The sequence below is a fragment of the Populus euphratica genome, unplaced genomic scaffold (assembly GCF_000495115.2).
Source record: "Populus euphratica unplaced genomic scaffold, PopEup_1.0 scaffold3.1, whole genome shotgun sequence".
In the NCBI taxonomy this organism is placed as follows: Eukaryota; Viridiplantae; Streptophyta; class Magnoliopsida; order Malpighiales; family Salicaceae; genus Populus; species Populus euphratica.
This window is the reverse complement of record NW_011499847.1, coordinates 1,813,819-1,833,847: the sequence shown is the minus strand read 5'-3', so window position 1 is coordinate 1,833,847 and position 20,029 is coordinate 1,813,819. Positions and strand designations below refer to the sequence as shown.

The window sequence follows — 20,029 nt, the reverse complement described above, 5'->3', positions numbered from 1 at the left end:
GTAGTGTTTTCACATCGTTTTGATATATTAATATAAAATTTTTTAAAAAAATATCATTTTTAAATAAAAATATTTTAAAATACAATCACAATAAATACTAAACAGATTTGATTCAGAAGGCAACCAGCTTTTAGTTAAAAACAGACGGTAATACTGAGTTGTGTCACGCAATAATTAATTTCCTAGATGTTATAGTGTGGCCAAACAGAAGCATCCATCTGGGTCTGCCTTATATTTGTGTTTCTTCACCTGTGAAATCTTAAGAAATTGTAGTAATTAGTTACTCTCGATATATATGGTAATTAAAAAAAAAAATAGCCTGCACATTCAAAAGTTTGCATCAAGGTTTCTCAATCGACTGGAAGTATGTATTTTCATAATCCCACTCTTCACAGATGGAAATTGGCAGGCCTGCTTGGAGGCATATAATATACAGTGCAGACTTCGAAAGCCAGTCCTCTGCACCTTCTCAAGAACTTGCCCAGTTTTAGAAAGATCAATAATTCATACAAATAGAACAAGAATAGTTATAATTCAGATCTGGAGAGTAGGGAAAACTTCCTTGAAATTGCAGTAGTTGGTTTCTTTTCCAGGCCTTTAGGAGCACATTCTTGCTAAGAAAAAGCAGATCTCACAGCTTCTTTAAGTCCCGACCATGCCCCAATCACATGGGAAACTCCCTTAGCTCGTGAGCATAACCACAAATGCAGCATTTCTGGTATTTCCTCTTTGGGCTTAAAAACTCTTCAACTTACAAAAATGAGCACGGCTGGTTCGTTGGTCCAAGTACAATTGGACTCTTTGGGCTGCAGAGAAGGGAATATTTGGGCCCTGTGTTATTCACTTATTGGTCTCCCACAAGTCACAAGACTACAGGCACACTCAAAGTATAAAGTGGAAAACGAATTTTCTTGGTTTTTGTGTTTTAAAAATAATTTTAAAAAAATAATTTTTTTTATTTTTTTAGATTATTTTAATGTATTAATATTAAATATATTTTATAAAAAATAAAAAAATATATTATTTTAATAAACTTTCAAGTTGGAAGATGATGCTCGCGATGCTGGCCTGGGCCACAATTGCAGCAACTCGATAATGTTTTATACCAAAACTATCAGATAGTTAGCTTGTAACATTACTTTTTATCTTGTTAAGGGCATATTTACACGTATCAAAGGCTTGCAAATTCCATGTGGTGGTGGTGCTTTTTACATCAGGTCATGAGAAAAGCACAAAAATATTCTTTGCACAAAAATTCCTACCCGTTCTTTCAAGTCTCGAACATGGGACTTCCCAGTAGGCATCCTCTTATTAAGTGCTACAGCCATTAATTGGTAAAGAAAATGTTCCATATATTCGGACAGCACTTTCCCATATATTTTATAGTAAAATGTGATGTAAACATTCTAAATATGATAAATACTCTGGTTTTTGATGCGTTTAATAAATGAGGATTAAGGGACTTAGAGTTAAAAATCTCCCGAAAAAAATAAAAATACACGATATGTAACTAGCTAATTTCCAGACATCGAGTTAAGGCATAAGATGAAACCTACATTTCAAAACTGGAACAGGGGTGCTTTTGCATGGAATAGGTCCGCCTATCAATTTTCCAGACTCACCACTTCCTGGAAGCGCAACCTCCACGCAAGGCATGAAACACTAAGTATACTCCACCATTGGGCATGAACCCCACCACCACACTACGTTGAATCTCAGCATCCACGATCAAAACAACACTGGTCAATATGCCATTTACCTCGTGTTTAATTTAGCGAGAAATCCAGATCAACACAGTAACATTCTTGGAGTCCTGTTGGTAGGGTTGGGTGAGTAACAAAGTTAACATGTCATATTTGTAAGAAATCGAAAGGAATACTCTTTTCCAAGTAAATTTGTTGATCCTGCTAGGGCTTTCCAGTACTTGGCTGTCATGTTTTCAAAGGATGGGGAGATATGTAAACTGGTGTGTGAGAGCGAGAGAGAGAGGTGACATGGAATTGCGGTGTCGATGGTGGCACAGCCAGCCAGGTGCCGAAGATCACAACAAAGCATACAGGGATGCTTACACATACAGATGAAGCACGAGCAATCGGTTTTGGTTTGATGATCAGACGGCGAGGGTTGATACTGGTTTTCAACGCATGTACAACGAGCAATCGGTTTTGGTTTGATGATCAGATCACGGCGAGGGTTGATGCTGGTTTTCAACGGATGTACAGGGGAACACTTTCATGCTGGATATTGAAAAAAATGAAGAGCGATCAACCCTTAGTCCGATGATCAAAAATATATATCAAAATTGCTAGGGATTTGATCATCTCAATAATTACACGCAGTTGGTTATAATGATCAATGGTGGAAATAAGGGTATAAAAAAACATCTTATAAAACTTATGATGGTAACTCTCCCTGATGCGAGTGGGTCTGCTGTGTAGAGTAGGAAGAAAATAAATAAAACATATTCACACCTTAGTTATAAAAACTATAACTTTTGACCAACTATTCACACCTTAGTTATAAAAACTATAACAACTTTTGACCAAATTGATTAGATTTTGGTGTTGCTGTCTGTGGTTGTGTTTTTTTTAAAAAAAATAGTTTTAAATTATTTTATTACTTTTTATTGTTTTAATGTAATAAAATTAAAAATATTTTTTAAAAAATATATATTATTTTAATATATTTTAAAACAAAAAACACTTTAATAATTAACTTCTACACCGTGTAACGAAACAGTCACTTAGAATTCAGCTCACCTGTAACCTTGTAATGTTCTAATTAAAAAAAATAGAAAAAGTTTAATTTGATCCGTTAATTTTATTTTGTAAAAAAATATAATTTTGATATTTAAAAAAAAAATGAAAACAACCCTGCTAGTTCATGATGTGAGTCTCGCCGGAGGCGGTATCTGTCTCAGGTTTTACAGGTATGAATTTCACACTTTACAGTGCATATAAAATATATGAATATTGTAGGAGTAGGACCCTGTCTGCACCGGAGTACCTTTTCGGAACAACTTGAACAAGTAAGGTACTAACCCGGTGAGCCCCATGAATCGAACGGCCGGCCATCTTTATACAACGATGTCAATTAATTTTCTCGCTGTTTTAATACCATAACCCATGATCCACATCTCTATTTTTATAGAAAGACAATGATTTTATTATAGATATAAAATAATTTTTATACCTGTAAATCATATATGAAAAGAAAAAATAAATAAATCAATAAACAATAATATCTTATTCATATAAAAGAAAAAAAATACATCTATACACAAAAGCATAAACATGAATTGAAACCCTTGATTTGACAAGAATACATTTAAATCTTAAAAATTATCATATGTATTAAAAAAAGCTTTATTGATAAATATCAAACATGTCATCTCATCTTAAAAAAGTTAAGCATCCCAAAACTAAAAAATAACAAAATTTAATTATATATATATATATATAGGAATGATAGTTGTGAAAAAAAAATATTATTTATTACTTTCTTTAAAAGTGTGTAAAATAAACATTAAAGAGTTAAAATAATATTTTTTAATATTTAGCTCTCTACTTAGCAAAGCCGTTGGAGATGCTCTAAGACAAATTAGTTTAGCTTTGGTCCCTTTATTATTTAATTAGCAGCCCTTCACCTTTCTCTCCATCCCTGAAAAGCAAAGAAAGTGGTCCTACCGTCCTTCACTTTAATATTATTCAAAGATTACTTTCTACTATTTCTTTATTTTTATTCATTTTATTAATCACTCCTCTCTATTTCTTTCTTGGAATATTGATGTTGACGAGATAATCTCAGGCTTGATTCTCTCACCTTTACAGCTCCCTGCCTACCTACACAGACCGAAGCTCTTTTGTTTCCCAGACGCGAGGATGGCATCCATCATTTGATGTGTTTTCCCTTTTGCATAAAGACATTATTTTTTTTATATTTTAAAAATATTTCTTATTTTAAATCAATTTTATTTTAATATTTTTAAATCATTTAATTTTTTAATATTAAAAATAATTTAAAATTTTTTTAATATATTTTTAAAACATAATTATTACCACAGTATCCTGTACACCAAAAGCTTTTTAGATTCTTATATATCAAAAGCAAAAGCCCTTGTCTGGTGTATAATCACACAACACAAATCATGTACAAAGACTAATTTTTCTCGTGGTTGATATGGTTCATAAATGGATAATTTATTTTAGATAACCTTTAAAAAATAAAGTTCTTTTACGTCTCTCACTTTTTAAATCTTTGAATTTCAGAATTCTTAATGAAGATTTTGTATGCTTGGTTGATGTTTTGAACACCTAGTTTGGGATCCAATGGCAAGTCAACTAGATTCCAAATCCGTATGATAGACAAAGTTTAATAATAATACTTATTATATATATTTTAAAAATGAAATTAAATCTCGATATATAATAAATAGTTAAATAATAAAACAACTACCTTGTATAATAAAAAAAAATGTGTTTGCTGCGAGAATATTACTGAATATATAAAATAGAAAGTATGGGTAACTTAATTAATTACGAGTGTTTGTTTTAACTTTTATAGGATTAAAATTAAATATATTTTAATTATAGATAAAATTTAACCATAAAAACTATTTTTTTATTTTTTTTAATTCCACATACAAAACTCAACTATCATCTTTAAAGCAAACACACTTAATTAATATAGTTTTTATTTTTTATTTTTTTTAAAAAAAAACTACGATCTAGCCGTTAGACAGATAAAAAAAATTCCTTGGAAAATTATTCAGGTCACACGTCATCGATCCTCTTTTCAAGAAAATATCTGCAGACGTTTACAAATTCCAAGAATTCTTAGTTAATCAAAAATTAATTAAACTACTAACCAAGCTTAGTTTAATTTAAGAAAATAATAATAATAATGAAAAAGACAATAATCTCTTTGTTCCCTCTTATATCTTCTCCATGTCCATCGGTCACAGACACGCACTTCACTTCACTCTCAACTTCTTCCATGGCTCCATTTCTCTCCTCTTCCCTCCCCCTCCTCCTCCTCTCCTTTCTCCCTCTCCTCTCCCTATCCTTCTCCACCTTTGATCAACCCTACAAAACCTACATCATTCGCATTGACTCTCAATCTAAGCCCTCCATTTTCCCCACTAGCAATGGTACGCTTCCTCTCTATCCTCCATCTCCCCTGGAACCACTCCCCTTTTACTCCACACTTACGACACCGTTTTCCATGGCTTCTCCGCCATTCTAACACCAGACCGCGCCGCCACTCTCAGCCAACACCCATCAGTCCTTGCCGTGATTGAAGACCAACGGAAACAACTCCACACCACTCGGTCTCCTCAGTTTCTTGGACTCAGAAACCAACGTGGGCTCTGGTCGGATTCTAATTATGGTTCTGATGTTATCATTGGCGTTTTGGATACTGGGATCTGGCCTGAAAGACGGAGCTTCTCGGATGTCAATCTTGGGCCGGTTCCTGGCCGGTGGAAAGGAGTTTGTGAAGTTGGCGAAAGATTTACAGCAAGAAACTGCAACAAGAAGCTGATCGGTGCTCGTTTTTTTATCAAAGGACATGAGGCAGTAGGTGGGGCTATGGGACCGATTAGTCCTATCAATGAAACTCTGGAGTTTAAGTCTCCGCGTGATGCCGATGGTCATGGGACTCACACGGCATCAACTGCGGCAGGAAGGCATGCGTTTCGTGCTAGCATGGAAGGTTTTGCAGCGGGGATTGCAAAAGGGGTGGCTCCGAAAGCACGTTTGGCTGTGTATAAAGTTTGCTGGAAGAATGCAGGATGTTTTGATTCTGATATTTTAGCTGCTTTTGATACTGCTGTTAAAGATGGAGTTGATGTCATCTCGATTTCCATTGGTGGTGGTAGTGGGATCTCGGCGCCTTATTATCTTGATCCGATTGCCATTGGTGCTTATGGGGCGGCTTCTAGAGGGGTTTTTGTTTCGTCTTCGGCTGGGAATGATGGGCCTAATTTTATGTCAGTTACGAATCTTGCTCCTTGGATTGTTACTGTTGGTGCTGGAACAATTGACAGGAGTTTCCCTGCTGTTGTTGTTCTTGGTAATGGGAAGAAATTATCTGGTGTTTCGCTATATGCTGGTTTGCCCTTGAGTGGTAGAATGTATCCTCTGGTTTATCCAGGGAAATCAGGGGTTTTGGCAGCGTCACTGTGTATGGAAAATTCGTTGGATCCTAAGATGGTGAGAGGGAAAATTGTTGTTTGTGATCGCGGAAGTAGTCCAAGAGTGGCTAAAGGGTTGGTTGTTAAGAAAGCTGGAGGTGTTGGTATGATTCTTGCTAATGGAGTTTCTAATGGTGAAGGATTAGTTGGTGATGCTCATTTAATTCCTGCTTGTGCTCTTGGTTCTGACGAGGGTGATGCTGTTAAGGCCTATGTTTCATCAACGTCGAATCCGGTTGCTACTATTGCTTTCAAGGGTACCGTGATTGGAATCAAACCAGCTCCAGTTGTTGCTTCGTTTTCAGGTAGAGGACCAAATGGAATAAGCCCGGAGATTCTTAAGCCGGATTTGATTGCTCCCGGTGTGAACATTCTTGCTGCCTGGACTGATGCTGCTGGTCCAACTGGATTGGAATCAGATCCACGAAAAACTGAATTCAACATCCTTTCTGGCACTTCAATGGCATGTCCTCATGTAAGTGGCGCGGCAGCCTTGCTTAAATCTGCTCACCCACATTGGAGTCCAGCAGCGATTAGGTCTGCAATGATGACTACCGCGAATACATTCAATAATCTAAACCAGCCAATGACCGATGAGGCCACTGGAAAGGGGTCGTCACCATATGATTTGGGCGCAGGACATCTCAATCTTGATCGAGCAATGGATCCAGGTCTTGTTTATGATATTACAAACAATGATTATGTGAACTTTTTGTGTGGAATTGGATATGGGCCAAGAGTAATTCAGGTGATCACACGATCACCTGTGAGTTGTCCAGTGAAGAAACCATTGCCCGAGAACCTCCATTACCCTTCTCTTGCAGCACTGTTTTCAAGCTCAGCTAAGGGAGCATCAAGCAAGACATTCATTAGAACAGTCACCAATGTGGGTCAACCAAATGCCGTTTATCGTTTTACAATCCAAGCTCCGAAAGGAGTTACAGTGGCAGTGAAACCACGAAAATTGATGTTCACTGAGGCCGTGAAGAAGCGGAGCTTCATTGTAACCATAACAGCCAATGCCCGGAATCTGATCATGGGTGATTCGGGTGCTGTATTCGGGTCAATTGCGTGGTCGGATGGGAAGCACGTTGTTAGGAGTCCCATTGTGGTGGCCCAGATAGATCCCTTGTAAGCCTGCTACTTCCAATCCGATCATCTCTTTTTGATCGATAATGTTGATTGGTAGGTGGTTAAGCACGTGCTCACTGCTTATGTAGCAATAGAGAGTGGAAGGCAGCTTAAGTGTAGAATTTGCTACGCATAAGAGTGTGGCTGCCATGTTAGGACCACGGCCAAGAACTTGTTTACAGGGGGTGGCTGGTGTGTGTTCTTTTCTTTTTTTGAACCTTTTTTCTTTGTTAAATTATATCTTTCATGTAATGTTGTATGTATAAACTTGACAAGTTTATATAAGCAATAGTTTAATAGATAATAGTCAGTTTGATGCTTTTGATGACTGTTTGTTTTTATAAAAATTGTTTTTTAATAAAATTATTATTTTTTTTATTTTTAGATTGTTTTGATGGGTTGGAACTTTTTATTTTTAGATTGTTTTGATGGGTTGTAACAAAAAATAAATTTTTAAAAATAAAATAATAATTTTTAATCGTTATCGCAACGTGATTTGCATAGCTAAATAGTGGAATCGAGGAAGGATGCTGGGTATTTATTCCTAAGGTTGACCGTTGCCTAGAAAAATTTGCCAATCCGGTGATTTCTGAAGTATTTTTTGTGTCCTGCAATATATATAGAAATGATAGGAACCGTTTGGTTAGAGAGACAGGAATAAAGATATAATTTATAATAGTTTTGAAGTGATTTTCTCTATGGTTTTTATTTTTTTAATGGGAAACATATTTTAACTTTATGCCTTTAAAATAAATTTATATAATGTTAAAATTGAAGATATAGAATGATATATTCCTTCAGTCTTCATTATCTCTAAGTTTCATATCTTCATGTATCAAGAAAATAATTAAACATTACTAGTTTGTTTGGTGGTCTCTATCTTTCATATATCTTACATCAAGACAGTAATTAGATGTTATTATTTTGATGGGGATGTTTGAAATGTTATTTAAAACAAAAAAAATTGATTGTAAATATAATAAAATAATAATTATTTTATTTTTTAAAATTTATTTTTAATAATAACATATCAAATCAATACAAAAACATAAAAAAAAATTCTACGAAACTATAGTTGAACTTCAGCTGCAAACAAACACCTCTTCATTAGATTGCGGCACTGATATTGGCTTTATTAAAGCTTTTTATTGAACAACACAAGTCAAAAAGTCAATAGGTTGTCCAGGAAGCAACTGTCTGCATTTTTTGTCTGTTTGAAACATTTTTTTAGTTATTGGAAATGCGGTTTGCACCGGTTTTTTAAATTCTAATTTTTTTAAAAGAAATTATTTTTTAATTTTTTAATATGAAAAATAATTTTTTTAAAATAAAAAATATTATTTAAATATATTTTTAAATAAAAAATATTTTAAATCATAACTACTAACACAATATCAAACAAACCCTAAAAGCGTGTGGACAAAATTTTTGGAAGCTTATGCATGCTTGGATTATTAACTCTTGTGAAACAAAATGTCTTATAGAAAATACGGCTGGTCTGCTATTACAGGGAAATCTAGCTGTTTCTCGCTTTCACTGCCTTAAATGCGGAATGGTTACCCACCAGATATTCTTCTCAAAGGTGGATGATCAGTGACAATATTCCAAATGCTTTAGCTTTAATGATTTATTAATTTTAAAAAATAAAAAATATTATTATAAAAAATAAATTTAAAAAATAATTGTTATAACTTATTGGAATCATGTATTTTATAATCTTAAAATGGGGTTTCTACTGCCCTTTGAAAACCCTGCAACAGAGGAAGGAGATGTATCTGTTGCATAAGAATATTCATGAGATTGAGGTTGGCTACTGTATTCCAAGACCATAAATGTTTTCTCTTCATTTATTTCTCCCTTTTCTTTCCTTAGATGTCTATCTTCTGGAAATGGTGGTCGCCAAAATTGTATTGGTCTCGATGGATGATTTATCAGAGGGGAAACTGGCTGGTTGATGGAGATGGTAGGGCCTGACAGAGATCGATCATCTGTGCTTTTAACCTAATTTATATCACCTATATAAGTCCCAGAAAGAGGCCCCATTTTACCTATTGTTACATTTCATGCATTGATTGTAAGAACGTGGATGATGTTCTTGTGATGGAAAGTGGCCTTTCTGTAAGCACTGAAAGGAACAGTGGTATGAAACTGGTGGATCACATTAACCGAATCTGCTCCTACCACTTAGCCATATAGCAGACATCGTGGGCTGGCCATTTGTACCAAGGAAATAACTCGACTTTTTCATGCATGTGTATGGATAATATTCATCATATTTGATGGGGATGCAAGCTTGTTGCAGCTCCAAGAAAGCATAGTCTAATCTTTGAAGTTATTAAAAAATAGTATAAATTATATTTTAAAATTTTATATAATAATTTAAATTATTAAATTAATGTTTCTTTAACATGATTTTAAAATTTTAATGGTTAAATTATTATGAGTTTAAATATTATTATTTTTATTTATTTGATAAAAAATAAATAGAAAGTAACGTAGGTCTTTATAAATTTCAGTCTAAATTTTTTTTATTTGAACGGATATATTAAAAAAATATAAATTATATTTTAGATTTTATTAAATAGTTTAAGTTAATGAGTTAAAATAATTTTTTAATATAACTAAATAAAGTAATTCATAAGTGAAAGATTTGTTTGCCATTTTTTTTTTTTTTTTGCTTCAAACCTTAGTCAGAGAGCTTTTCTTTTGAATATTGTGAGCAATTTTCCAACCACAATTAAACCCATGGTTCCAGTTTATTAATGAACCATGCCGACAATTGTGTATTATTTTCAAAGCTTCGTAAGAGAATCGGAAACTAAAGCAGGCACTTTATCAGATAAAATACACCTATCTAGATCAAACCAATGAATAAAGAAGCGAGAAGTGCACCTTGTCCACGCAAACTCAGTCAGGAATCCATTGCAAATGACCTGTAATTGTTTACTTTTTCCCGACTAGATTATATGGATCCTGGGACTGAAGTAGGCCCTGTGAACTTGAAACCAAGCTAGCTTTCAACAAGATCTTACCCCCTAAATTCAGCTTGGATTCTTGGCTTTGAAGTGGGAAAGCAATGTGTAAATATAGTTCTTAATGAAATGTTTTTGGAACCACTACGTCTTTGTGGTTTGTAACAATCCCGTAGAATCATCTCAGCTGCCTAAAAAATTGACTCTTCGGGATGTGAGGGTTGAGTGGGCCGGAATCCTATAGCTCAGATTACATGTGGCGTAAACAAATTAATAGGATTATTTAATTGATACGATTTTTGTCTTATTATCTGAAACGAATATTCAACAACTCACAGTGCCTTGATTTACATTTTCATGCATCACCCCTGACCGTATGCTTCATTTGCTAAGTCCTCCATTCATGAAGGATAAGATTAAAGCTAAAGAAGCTTTTTTTTCATTATGAATACAGTTTTATTCGTGACAAGGGAAAAAACAAGGAAGAACAGCAAGAACATAAGCTTCTGCAAATATACAAGACATGGTTTTCATTCTTGAATGGGAGATCATATAAAAGGGTTTTCTCTCACAAACAGTGATGACAAATACAATACAAAGGTAGGTTAATCCACTAACCTCAATGGCATTTTGCATCTTTTGCTACACATGTACGCAGTACGCATATGCACAAGACAGGTCAATTTAGGAAAGAAGCAACTTAATTCTCTCAATGAAATAGGATGTTAAATCTTCAAACACAAGAAAATGTTTCATATAGCATCGACAGAAAATGTGGAAGAGGACAAGGTGGGACTAGTTACCAATTCAATTAAAAAGGGCTGAGATGTGGACTTTGCAACACCCGCGTCTTTGCAAGGAGTAATTTGAAACGGGATGGACATGAAACAATTTGTTCCATTAAATATTCCATCCATCCTGGGAGAGGCATTCAAATCATCAGTTCATATTTAATGCTCAATGGCATTAGTTACCAATGCAAACGCAAGAAATAGGGGCAATCGCAGCATCTAATAAGTCTGTGCAAGGAGTTATTTGAAGAAGACAGATCAGCCATGACTCATTTCATGGAATATACATCCATCCCCGGACAACCTGGAGGCATTCCTGTCAATCCAAATTTTCTGTGACCATTTGCAGAGCTATCAAATTCCGAGTCATATACAGACAGCCTTCCAAAATATTCTTCACAGAATACCAAATGACTACAGTCATGTGGAATCACATTTAGGAAGTGAACCCCTTCCTCTGCGTGCTCAATCTCAAATTCTCAGCAGTTCATGGATCGACCAGGCCAGCGGATTGGTTTGTTTTTTCCGAGTGAAGTTAAAAATCAGCTTACTGTAGCTTATTGACAAGCAGGAGGTACAGATATTTGGACCCTTCTCCTCTAATTTTTTTTTATTAAATCCACCTGTATCAGATAAATAGCCTGACCTCATTAGCATGTCAACGACACACTCATAAGGATCTTAGCTTGGCCTTGTTTTATTATCTTTCATTATCTGGCTAAATATCACCATTACATCCTTAAACCAACTCTGCATGATTACAAGCAATCAAAATGCACGATTACGATGCACTATCAGGATCTTCCCCACAATTCCACATCTCATGGCAGAGAGAAAAAACTCTCCCTGGACATTGATCCCGTAACCATTTATAATAGCATTCCCAAGAAACCAAACCCGGATTCTTCAATTCATGGACACACTTTATACGCACCAGGTCATAAAAGCCTTCGGTGCTAACAAGCACTCCAGCTAAACATAGAATTGGTAGCCAGACCCGTTTTTCACATTTGGTAAAATGAACTCATGGAATTTTGGCGAAACGCATACCCAGGAACTGCAATGGAACACGAAATTGTCTTTCTTTGAGAATCAAACAGTTCCCCATGAAATTCTACATGACCAGAAGAGATCAAGAGTTTTGAATAGTGTAATGACGTAATGCTAAAACATTGACGTTCGCCTGAATAAGAGAAGGTATTGAGATGAAAAATAACAAATCCTCTCTGAATTTGCTTGTGAGTCATGTAATTTCTAAGAATCGCTTACCTTCAACTGTAAGGCTGCGGTGTGTGGAGCTTTAAACAGTTATTGCCGTTACTCTAGTGATAAATACTCTGGTCTTGAGCCAAGATCCAGACTTTTCTTTATGGGCTTATGGAAGGCATTAGATGGATTACATGGGTTTTAGGCTAACATAGCCCAGTAGCTATTGATAGAGCCCAGACCAACTCTTTCTTGTTGCGCGATTGAACAGCGTGAACCCAATTTATGCCCCAAAATTGGAGGGAGTTTTTGTGAGAAGGCCTTGAAATACAAAAATTCTTTTTTTTTTCGATTTTGATTTTGAGAATATTTCTCAGTTAATTTCTATATAAAAAGATAAGATCTTTCAAGTTCCAATTTTTCATAAATTTCTTTTAAAGTTATATATATATAGACACACATATGCATACACGCTTGATAGATACATGTTTGAATATGTTGATAAATTTCTTTTAAAGTTATATATATATATGAACACATATATATATACACGCTTGATACATACATGTTTTATTATGCTCGAGATCTTTTTAGATTTAAATTTAAAATAAAAATAATAATGTAAAGAATAAAAAAGCAAAATCACTATGGATATTATGCTAACAATTTAAAAATATTCTTGAAATCCATTTAATAGATATTCTATAGAAGAATATCTGGTTAAGGCGGCTAATTTGGATGCCTTAGATGTTACATTTTTTTTTAGCAATATTGGAAAAGATTAGCATATAGCATGATCATAGTAGATGGAAACGCAGGAATAAAGTAGAAATGTTGAGAGATAAAAGTTGGTGTTTTAATAGTTAGTTTTGTTTTATTCAATAATAATAAGAGATATCTTTTAGTATTTTTTTTAATAATTTTAATATATTAATATTGAAAATTAAAAATTAAAAAATCAATTCAAAATATTATACATCACATCTTTGAATAAAATCAATTCAAAATATTATACATCACATTACTAAACCTGCTTTGAAAACAACCATTACTGGGTTCTATTACATAAATATTACAGAAACAATGAAATGAATATTTATGAATTAAATCCTGTATTATCTATAACCAAACTCAAAATAAATATCCAAGTGAACGAGCATGATTTTTTGAGACAAATCTCTTAAGATACGATTACAAAGCACCTGTCAAGCAATCAGGCCGTCATCTTAAATAAAAACTGACTGCCGACAAGATACGGTTTCACACGGCCAGCTCCTCAGCAAGCCACGTATCTGTCTTGTTTTGTTCCTCCAAGCTCACAATCGACACGGCTTCTACTTCCTTCGATCTTAAGATCACAGAAGCCTTTAAAATCCCCACACCAACCTGACATTCCTCACTCCCTGTCTCCTCCTAAAAATCTTTCTTACCGAATGTATCTCTAAAGCGCAATTCTCGCTACCCGCAAGTCATTCTCTCAAACCCAGAAGCCACGTCTACTTCTACGTCGTCCTCTTTGTATCCTACTATTGACATGAAAGACGTGGCGGACAACAAGAAGAACGAGGCAGTTTCACCACTGGGTTCAAACTCCGAAGCCCATGAAGAAATCTTGATCAAAATCCCAGGATCAATCGTTCATTTAATTGAGAAAGATCGTAGTGTAGAATTGGCTTGTGGTGACTTCTTTATTGTGAGTCTTAAACAGGGTGAAACCACTGTTGCTGTTTTTGCTCGTGTAGATGATGATATTCGGTGGCCTTTAGCTAGAGATGAGGCAGCAGTTAAGCTTGATGAATCACATTACTTCTTTACTCTTCGTGTGCCTGAAAATGAATCGTACGGGGGTCAGTTAAATAAGGGAGAGGTTGAGTTGTTGAATTATGGGGTAACTTTTGCTTCGAAAGGCCAAAAGGGCTTGTTGAAGGAGTTCGATAAGATATTGGAATGTTATAGTTTGTTTTCGGTGCAAGAAGTGAAGAAGAGTGGAGGGAAGTCGGAGGTAATTGATTGGAATGTAGCGAAGGAGATATCGCCGGATGAGTTAGAGAAGAATAAAGAATTGATGGAGAAGAGTTCTTCTGCGTATTGGACAGTGTTGGCTCCTAATGTGGAGGATTATAGCTCGTGTATTGCAAGGACGATTGCGGCCGGGTCAGGGCAGCTGATTAGGGGGATTTTGTGGTGTGGAGATGTGACAGTGGATAGGTTGAAGTGGGGCGATGGGTTCCTCAAGAAAAGGATTCGTAAGGGTAAGGATTCAGATATTAGTCCAGGGACTTTGAGGAGGATCAAAAGGTTTGTTTTTCAACGTTGATTATTGATTTAATTTCTGATTTTAAAGGTTTCAATTCTATTTTTTGCACATTTAGCCATCTAGTTTTGCTATTTATTTAAGAAAATTGATTATTAGGATAGGCTGTTCTTATTATTCTTTGTTCGTGGAAGTGGTATGGTTAAAGCAAAAGAAGCATGTTCTTTGAATTTTGGAGTTGCTTTGCTATGCATATTTGTGTTCATCTCTGCATTTTAAAGATGTAAAAATAATTTTTAATATGCTTGTTTCCTTTGATTTGGGTGACTCAATATCGAGCAGTATGAACTGAAATATGATTTTATCTTGGGATATTTGCAGGGTAAAGAAGTTGACAAAAATGTCAGAGAAAACGGCTGTTGGGATTCTTTCGGGGGTAGTCAAAGTCTCTGGATCTGTTACAAGTCCAATTGTGAACTCTAAAGCGGGCAAGAAATTTTTTAGCCTATTGCCTGGTGAAGTTATTCTTGCTTCCTTGGATGGATTTAGTAAGTGATTCATTCCCAATTGTTTGGTTTATTTTTTCTCAATTTGTGTGGTTGCTAAACTGAAATCTAACTCGCAATACTGTTTCCTCCTCGTGTTTCGTGTGCTTGTGCAGTCAAGGTGTGTGATGCTATTGAAGTTGCTGGAAAGAATGTCTTGTCAACCTCATCACTTGTCACAACTGGAGTTGTCTCACACAGGTATATCTCAATCTAAATCTTAAATTGACGCTCCACTTGAATCATCCTTATCACGATCAACTTTATCATCCCTTCCATTGCTTTCATTCAAATAATTATACCGTTGCTGGCAAGTTGGAATTAAAATTTGTGGCGATTCTGTTCCTCTGTAATGGAATATTTATGTTTCTATGAGGTTTCCAGTTGCTTTAGGTATCTGGCCACCAGTGGCATATACAGAATCTTACCTCAATCTTTTGCTGCTTTGCATCTTGCATTGACATAGTGTTAGAACACTACAGTTCGTGAATGTGCTTTGGCTGGATAGAGCTGGAGTAGATTTTAGATGAGATATAGTCTGAATCGAATAGTGTACTTTCTGTGCTTCTACCCGAGTACGCATCTGATGTTATGATTGGGTATTTCCTTTACAGATACGGAGAAGATGCTGCAAAGGTAACACACGAAGGACTTGATGCTGCAGGACATGCTATTGGCACTGCTTGGGTTGTGTTTAAGATAAGAAAGGCTCTTAATCCAAAGAGTTTCTTCAAAGCAACAACTCTTGTAAAAGATACTGCGAAGGCAAATGCGGCTAAAATGAAGGCTAGTAAATACAACAAGTAAAGACTAAAGCCAACTGGTCTTGTTAGGTTTTATTTTATTTTATTACTAAAGTCAACTGGTCTTGTTAGGTTTTATTTTATTTTATTTTTTTAATCTGTTTATGGGAACAAGGGTTAGGAAGTACCATGAGGCTTCTTTTGGCCTGTTGAATTCCTTAAGGCAAGGGATTCTTCGGTAGTTTGTCAGGGAATGCAAATCTGTAGTTGTATGTTTGATTTTGTTCACTTATCTAATGGATGATTCAAGGAATCGAGTTTGTGTCTTCTTCGTTTCTTTTACCTGAATCTTAGCGATGGTTTCTCTTACATATTTAATGTTGTGCGATAGCCTGATTGCTTCAGCTAGTACATCTTTTGAGGATAGCATGAAGTTGAACAAGGGTTCAGGCTTAAAGCGTATTTTGATCAAACAAGAGTTCCTTGAATCTGCATTTAAGCACCTGACATAGCACCTGCACGGAATAAGATGTGTATTGATGGCTGACAAAAGGAAATCTGTCTTAAATTTTTTGGAGATTGAAAAGGATACATTTCAGTCCATGCATGACTCTTAAGAAGGATACATTTCAGTCCATGCATGACTCTCAAGTTCTTCAATTTATATACTTATTAACACAACTTGAGGAATTCCCTTCTTGAAATGCGGACTCCCGATCCATAGCTCTCTCAGTAACTAGTTTTAAATGGCCTGTAAGTTTTGAGATCCAAGACAACCCCGGCAACAGACCCAACAGCTGCGGCTATGGTGATCACGAGGCAAGTCATGCTGAGAATCTGGAGCCCTATCCACTGGTTTGTCCATCGCCCAATCTTCTTCTGAGAAATGTACATCTCAATGGGAAAGAAAACTGTCAATGGCCAGAATCCCAGGGCACCAAGAAGTCCAACAACATCATTGAAGAAGGGCATGAGCATGGCTATTAAAGTTGTCAGCATAACAAATATTGTTCTCCATACTAGCCGGAAGAAGTTCAGCTGGTACACACCATAAAAGGGGATGGGTACCTCATATTCTGCTGTCACAAAATTGCTCTGAGGCCACTTCCGAGCACTCCATTTTTCTACAAATGCAAACAATGGCTGGCAATAGACCTGCAGGAACACCATGGAAAAATCAACATGAAACTCGAATCTTGTTATTAATTCAGAAGTTGTAAGGCTATCATTGCTTGAAATACCAGACCTGATATGCACCAACAAGATGAACAAAGATCGCAACATTAGCGATGTCTAAAAGCCAGTAGGGGTTGTAGAATCCAAAGCCAGTCAAAAGATTTCCAGGGGCCAAATCACCAAAAGCTGCATAGCCCATGCATCCACAGAGTAAGTAGAAAATTGTAGTTGTAATGATGCTAAATAAAGTTGCTTTCTTCATAGTTTTGTATTCTGCAGGTGGAGATCTTATTGTATCCTGCAAATGAAAAGGCAAGCACAGGTATCAATTGCTGGACTACTAAATTTTCCCTCAATGACTGTTCCATAAAATGCTGTCAAAGTATTACCTGAATCTCGATGAGGATAACGGAGAACGAGTAAGCAAAGGCTATGGCTCCAAGAGCTTGCAAACTTCTCCATAGTTTCTGTGTAGAAGTAACTGGTCCAGCATGTGTTTCCGTCCCTATACTGATACCAGTCAGGCTTCCTTTGAAGGTTCCATTTCCTGCAAATGAGAGTGCAGAGGTATTCTTTGAACTTCATTAAACACACGACTCAACTTCCTATGTTTGTGCTAAGTCCTTCCATTTAATATCTTTGCTGCTGAAGTAATTTCTAGATTTGTTCTGTTTCTGTAAATAATGAATAATGAGATAATCAGAATCACAATGATGTAATTATTTTTGTATACCTGCAACTTTGCCTATACCAAGACCCAAACCAACTGTAGAATATGTGAAAGACATTATAGCAGCCACTATAGAAAGCCACCATACTTGATCAAAGTCTGGTATCTGAGAAAATAAGATCTCTATGATTCCAAATGTTATCATAAACCCATTGCATGACATATGACATGGATCTTTTCCTCCACTGCTATGGAAACAGTTTGATCTCTTTATTGCCCTAAAATCAACAGAAAAATATTTCAAATATCAATGGTTATTGTGTACGTGATTTAACGTTCATTACAAGTAGAAAACAATATGAAACTCACATCATGCTGACTGATGCTGCAATCGTATAACCAATAGCAACACCAAACAAATTTAAGTATTGAATCAATCCACATAACATCACCTTCCGTCCTCCTGCAGCCGACACATAGATATTTTCACATCATGCTCATGATTATAATGACAATTTAGCCAGCTGAAAATGATGGGAGTTTATTCTTACCCAAGTAAGATTTCACAGCATCCATGTAGGTGTAATTTCTCTGTCCCGTGACAGGGTCGCCAGACCTGTAGCACTGTGCTAGTAGATTCGAAGTGTAGAGATTTACAAATGCAAATAGGACCATAACAGCTGGTCCTGCAACCCAACCCAGCTGCGCTATGGCCCAAGCCAATGATAGGACTCCTGACCCTATAACAGCAGTGATTATATGGGAAGATGAAGTCCAGAAATTTCCTGCACCATCGAATTTTTAACCTTTACTAAACGAAATTAACTAAAGCGCCCAAAGAGTAAGAAAACCATCCAAATTCACAAACAATAGTTTGATATTCAAGACAATGGTTACCTGTTCTTTTCAAGCGACCATCATCATCAAAGCACTTTGAGTAATTGGATTGAGGGTTGATAGCTTCGCTCTCACTAACTTTAGGCTGGACTTCCACCTCTAAGTAGTGCCTGATATCATGCCTTTCATCTACCTGAAACATTGATGGACACCCATGAAGTAAAAAGAAGGCAAGATATTAGTATTTCTAAAGAAGAATTAAAGTGTACATCTCATTTTGATCACAACATACCACTCCATGGTGGATTCTGCTAGGCATAGTTCGACTCCTAGGCAACATGGTTCTAAAAAACAGAAACGGAGAAAGAAAGAAAGGGATTAGAAGGATTGTTGCAAATAGAGAAAGGTGTTTCAAAATATGATATGGTAGGAAAATAAGGCAGAGAGAGCTAGAAGGAGGGTGATTGGTGGTACAAAATACGGAGAGAGTTAGGCTTTATAAAACAGAATAATGACGTGAACAGAAACTATACTGGGATCAAAAGTGGTGCCACACGCGTCGTGAAGAATCATGGAACACGCTCACCTTCTTAGTGCATGTTCAAAAATGTCCCATCAAATTTGAATCAAGATAGAAACAGTACTATAAATACACTAATAGTGATTACTAGTTTCACATAGCCTCTGCCGCTACAACTTTTGTAAATACCAACCTCTGCTGCCTCCAAGCATACTGTGAGTTATGTATGACATCATGAGAAGGCAGAATAAGACCTTAAACATTAAGAAAAGATCTGTAAGCATCAATAAAAAGCTAAGCATATCCACTCCAATTCAAGCATTGGCAAGGTGGCAAAGCAGTTTTAATAGAGTTGTTTACATATGCATAAAATCATTCTTGAAACTTCATTTAATATCTTAACATATTAAGTTTTTTAATTGAAATAATTTTTTGATATTATATCTAAATCTACACGAGCAAACACTTTAGATGATGCTCAACACTCCAACTAATCTGGGAATAGGGCTTCCGGGTTGTACAATCAGTTAATCTTAACAATCTCCTCCATTCTCGTGAGTCTTTAGATGATGCTCAACACTCCAACTAATTTGGGAATAGGGCTTCCGAGTTGGACAATCAGTTAATCAATTAATCTTAACAATCTCCTCCATTCTCCTGAGCCAAAAAAATTGATAGTTTATACCAGTTCTTCATAGGCCAAAACTGTTCGTGACTAATATCTATAAAAGATGCTTTTTGTTGGAGGCATAGATTCTCCGATGTTTAAAAAAATAACTTTTAGAAAGAAAAATACAAAATTATTCTAAAAAAATATGATATAAAAATATATATACAGTAAATAATGAAGATTGTAAACCTTTATTCTGAAGGTCTTATTATTTATTTATAGCTCATAAGCCTTTTTATAATAAAAAAAATATGTAATGTAATTACTTTTATATTATTTAATAATGAATAAATATCTCTTATATCTATATTAATGTTAAAT

The 20,029-nt window shown here is 35.5% G+C and overlaps 3 protein-coding genes across 4 annotated transcripts; 2 read left to right on the top strand and 1 right to left on the bottom strand.

Moving 5' to 3' along the window:
* Positions 1-4,955: 4,955 nt before the first annotated feature.
* Positions 4,956-7,646, top strand: LOC105140992 (subtilisin-like protease). The gene is given in 2 exon segments (XM_011048051.1): positions 4,956-5,140; positions 5,143-7,646. Coding segments are annotated over 2 exon segments (2,331 nt in total). The 5' UTR covers positions 4,956-4,995; the 3' UTR covers positions 7,329-7,646.
* A 6,064-nt stretch (positions 7,647-13,710) lies between these two features.
* Positions 13,711-16,162, top strand: LOC105111067 (uncharacterized; the record flags this gene model as incomplete). Its single annotated transcript, XM_011006314.1, has 4 exons — positions 13,711-14,591; positions 14,929-15,095; positions 15,209-15,293; positions 15,707-16,162. Coding segments are annotated over 4 exons (1,326 nt in total), but the record flags the coding sequence as incomplete, so codon positions are not given.
* Positions 16,163-16,344: 182 nt separating this feature from the next.
* LOC105140978 (amino acid permease 3-like) lies at positions 16,345-19,012 on the bottom strand. 2 transcript variants are annotated; one of them, XM_011048032.1, is made up of 9 exons: positions 18,811-19,012; positions 18,579-18,711; positions 18,233-18,466; positions 18,051-18,144; positions 17,745-17,959; positions 17,401-17,558; positions 17,082-17,309; positions 16,485-16,990; positions 16,345-16,450 (listed from the first exon to the last, which is right to left on the bottom strand). In XM_011048032.1, the coding sequence occupies exons 1-8, from the start codon at positions 18,856-18,858 to the stop codon at positions 16,565-16,567; spliced, it is 1,536 nt and encodes a 511-aa protein (XP_011046334.1). In that variant the 5' UTR covers positions 18,859-19,012; the 3' UTR covers positions 16,345-16,450; positions 16,485-16,564. The 2 variants fall into 2 exon arrangements, with proteins under 2 accessions (XP_011046334.1, XP_011046342.1); XM_011048040.1 differs by having other exon boundaries at positions 16,345-16,453; positions 16,488-16,990.
* Between the last annotated feature and the right edge of the window lie 1,017 nt (positions 19,013-20,029).